General features: G+C 42.5%; 1 protein-coding gene across 2 annotated transcripts in view; it reads right to left on the bottom strand.

Moving 5' to 3' along the window:
• The window catches only part of LOC107672344 (phosphofurin acidic cluster sorting protein 2), a 49,977-nt gene that overhangs the window by 14,054 nt on the left and 31,679 nt on the right, over positions 1-4,244 (bottom strand). For both annotated transcript variants that reach the window (XM_016465492.1, XM_016465493.1), the window contains exons 6-10: positions 3,948-4,039; positions 3,622-3,702; positions 2,498-2,557; positions 1,776-1,927; positions 1,548-1,641 (exon numbers count right to left, since the gene is read on the bottom strand). In XM_016465492.1, the coding sequence (XP_016320978.1) occupies positions 1,548-1,641; positions 1,776-1,927; positions 2,498-2,557; positions 3,622-3,702; positions 3,948-4,039 (479 nt within the window). The remainder of the gene's footprint in view (positions 1-1,547; positions 1,642-1,775; positions 1,928-2,497; positions 2,558-3,621; positions 3,703-3,947; positions 4,040-4,244) is intronic.

Below are 4,244 nucleotides of genomic sequence, written 5' to 3'. Positions count from 1 at the left end.
GTGTGTGTGTGTGAGTGTGCGTGAGTGCGTGTGTGTGTGTGTGCGTGAGTGTATGCGTGCGTGAGTGCGTGTGTGTGTGTGTGTGAGTGTGCGTGAGTGTGTGTGCGTGAGTGTGTGTGTGTGTGTGTGTGATGTCACATGTGTGTGATGTCACACCACACACACCAAAACATACAAAAATACTGTCTGCAACACTGCTGAACATCTACACTCTGTTTACTAGAAATTCAATGTAGTTTTTATAGTTGCAATAAAACAGAAGTGTTTCATTCTTCTGTTTTGTGACGTACATCGAAGTGTACCAGATTATTGAAAGTGCCCCTATTATGCCATTTTTAAGGTTCCTAATATTGTTTTGGAGTCTCCTACAACAGGTTTACATGCATGCAAGGTTAAAAAACGCTTTCGTTTTCTCAAAATATGCATTTAATATCATCTCATTTTCTAGCGATTCTCAAACGATTTGTTCGAAGCACTTCAAAGATTCAGTCTCTCTAAATCCCGCCTCTCCGTGAGCCTACTCTGCTCTGATTGGTCAGATAGCCCGGTCTGTTGTGATTGGTCTACCGCGTACAGCACGTGTCGGAAACGATTCGCTCACTGCCATAGTTCTGTATTCTGAACGCTCGATATAAAATATAAACATCTGTTATTTATCATACCTACAGGTTGTGATTCAGTGGAGCAGCTGGTCCAAATAAACTGGGTACTGATTATAATAGGGCACTTTAAATGTAGGGTGGGATTTGGTTCTGTGCATCAGTTGTTGATTGGATGTTGAGATGTGGGCGTGGCAGGGGAGGAGTTTTAAAATGAAATATTTGCATGGATGAATTGTGCACAACACGATCAATAATATGTATGTTGCATTTTGATTTCATGCTGACTTCAGTGGCTGATGGGGATACAATATTAGGAGACCATTTGTTGATTTTAGATTTTGGAACACAAGAGTTAACTAGTACTAGTAATCAGTCTAATGTGGATTCTCTCTAGAGCATGAGTGATATAGTGGTCTATTATTATTTCAAACTAAAGAAATCAGTCCTGTGTGGGATGTGTGTGTAAACGCCACGCTGCTGCACTCTCCTTGTTTTCTCCAGTGGAAACGTCGCTTCGTATGTGCCGCGTCTCCCTCTCGGATGCTTGTGATTCCAGAGACGGATCAGGTACTCACACAGATCTGATGTCAGGCCCTAAAAATACCCATAAACCCCCAAACATCCCGAATGCCCACCAGCACACCCTCAGATTAACATTCGATGACCGTGTGATGACATCAGCCTGGGTTCATTTACTGGAGCGAGGCGTCTGCTAAATTAAGAGTGTGGAATAACCTACCGCTCAGATTCCTCTGATCCGAGCCCTTAAGACTCATTCCTGCACCCGGGCTTCTAACTATGGTTTTATTTTGTTTTGTTGTTTCATTCTATGCCTAATATTTGCTGCTGTAATTGTTCTCTGGGATGTACAGGCTTTTAACAGTCTTTAACTGAAGGTTTGTGTGACTATAATCATCTGAACATGTGTGTGTGTGTGAATCTCACCATGTTGGACGCTGCGTCTCGGTGTTGATTGTGATTGTGAATGCTGCCGATCTCTGTTTGAGAACTGGAGTGAGACATGCCCTCAAAAAACGGCCTGAAACACACACACACAAGCTCATTCAGCTACAGTGTAGAGCTCAGGTCCAACTGCTGGCATTTCACCATACGGCTGCTTATTTCAACAGATAACAACACAAAGGAAGCAGATCAGACAGCCGAGGCTCATACTTGAGTTTGGGTTTCGGGGTGCTCAGGACGCTCTCGTTGTCCTCCAGCTCCGGGCCGCTGTCGCTCTGATTAAAAACCTCCAGACTGTCATAAAGCAGATCCAGATCCTCCTCCACCTCCTGCGTCTGATCCACCGGGTCTGAGTCCAGAACCTGAACACATCAGACAGAAGGAAAACATGCACCCAAATCACCTGCTGGTAATCAGACTGAAAAGCCTTCATATAAACGATTAAGGAAAAGCTAATTTTCTCAGTCAAATTCAGATATTCCTTGTGCACATGTGCAGTGCTGAGATGTGTATTTTACATGCATTTTATATCTTACAAATGTGTTTATTTACATCTCACAAACTGGTCAGTGGAGGATATTTACTGAATATCTTCTAAAAACGCTCCTCTTTGTCAGCTTTCTTTTTAGATGTCATCAAGACGTCAATTCTGCTTGCTATATAGGCTTTCTCCAGTTTCTCCATGTGCTGAAGTTTTCTTTGAATACATGTAATGCACGTGTAAATCAATATGTGAACCGTACGGGGTTCAAATGAACAGAAGTTACAGAATCTAGACTCAGAGCAGCAAATAAAAGGCTTGAATTCCTCGCAATCATCCGTCTCCTCTGTCATGCACACTGCGCACGTTTGTGATGATGCAAGATGCATTCAACAGAATCCAGCAGAAACCAGACCACAGCAAACATGTCCGGTGTGAAACCTGGACTCACCTCATCTGTGACTTTGAATCTCTTCAGTAAGGCCACAAACTTCTGCTTGAAGTTGGGTTGCTGTGAACATCAGAAGAGACGGTCAGTCAGAATCAGTGTTAGTCTCACTGCATCACTGCACACACAGGCTTCAGTTCCCATAAACCCACTGAGAATCTCTTCTGATCCCATAAATACGGTGATGTTGAGCCTGAGACACTGGACAGATGCTTAAAATTACTGAAATAACACCAGACAGCTACGCTCATCCTTTTCTTGGTGTCGTCACGTTTTTATTGCTGCCTAGGGTTGCAAATGGGTGGAAAATTTCCAGTAAATTACAGAAACTTTCCATATTTCTTTTTTAAATTTAAACAAGGTTTTGGTAACTTTCGGAAACTTTTGGAAAATTTGCCGTACCATGGGTGCAGCAGGTGCAATGATATTACGCAGCGCCTGAAAACAGGCTAACTTCCGTCAACATAACCAACGTGACCACCTGCTTGCACAGGGAGCGTGCTGGGGACTATTTTCAGGCGCTGCGTAATATCATTGCGCCTGCTGCACCCATGTTACGGCAGCAAAGCTCCTTGATTACTACGCCGGAATGAGAGTATAGTTCCTAGCCATATCGGCCTAGAAAATCACAACTTTTCATTTTCCGTCGGTCTTAGTACACGATGTAACTACAGAAGAGTCAAGTTTTAAATAGGAAAAATATAGAAACTCTTTGGTCATTTTTGAGTGAGATGCTAACGGTCTAATCAGATTCAATGATCTATGCTAAGCTACAGCTAAAAGTGCTACCGCCAGACCCGGAGATCGGCCGAATGGATTCGAAAACGGTAGAACTCAACTGTTTAACTCTAGGGGAGCTGGAAAATGAGCCTATTTTCAAAAATAGTGGAGTGTTCCTTTAATGCTAGTTCGTGTTCACGGAGGGCTCAATCACATTGCATTATTGAAACTTTATATTACTTATAAAGATGCTGTGAAACTACCTGTATTGTGAGAAGCGCTATACAAATAAAAATGACTGAATGAATGAATTAACTTCCTCTTCTGTACTATTAGAGACAGACACAGACAGACAGACAGACAGAAAAGTCGGACAGACGGACAGGCAGACAGACAGTGCTCCTCACTCGTGTCAATGAGACAGATCTAATCATTTTCCGTCTGGGTTTTTTTGGCTTTCGTATGTCGTCATCTTCATCATACAAATCCTACAACACAGGAAGTGGAAATCAGAATCAGAATGAGATTTATTGAGAAGCATGATTACACACACACACTACAAATTCAACTTGTTTTTTTTTTATGTACAAAATAATCCATCAGATACAATTATGCAAGGGAATGTAAATAAGAAAGTGTAGGATGTGTTAAAGGCATGTAAGCATATATTGTGTGTTACATATGTTTGTTTTATTTTATGAATCAACGTAAATCAGTCTTCAGTCCGTCTCACCTGTGCGTGTCCAGCATCATCACTGCCCTCCTGCCCTGATGAATAACTGTCATCATCATCCTCTGAGTAATTATCCATTTCAGGAGAACGATCTGAGAAACACACACAGGTCAAAGGGTCACACACCTGTAACTCGACCCTCAGCTATGTAACGCACCAGACATGAACGATGAACACGGTGTTCTGATCCGGACGTCTGATGTCGTGTGATATTAATAGAGTGTCAGATCAGCACATCGCAGTCAGTCTGTCTGTGTGTGTGTGTGTGAGTGTGTGTGTTAGTGCGCATGTGTGTGT

This window comes from Sinocyclocheilus anshuiensis, unplaced genomic scaffold (genome assembly GCF_001515605.1).
Source record: "Sinocyclocheilus anshuiensis isolate Anshui unplaced genomic scaffold, SAMN03320099.WGS_v1.1 scaffold92, whole genome shotgun sequence".
Classification (NCBI taxonomy): domain Eukaryota; kingdom Metazoa; phylum Chordata; class Actinopteri; order Cypriniformes; family Cyprinidae; genus Sinocyclocheilus; species Sinocyclocheilus anshuiensis.
Note: the sequence above shows the minus strand (reverse complement) of the source record. Positions and strands in the feature narration are given on the sequence as shown.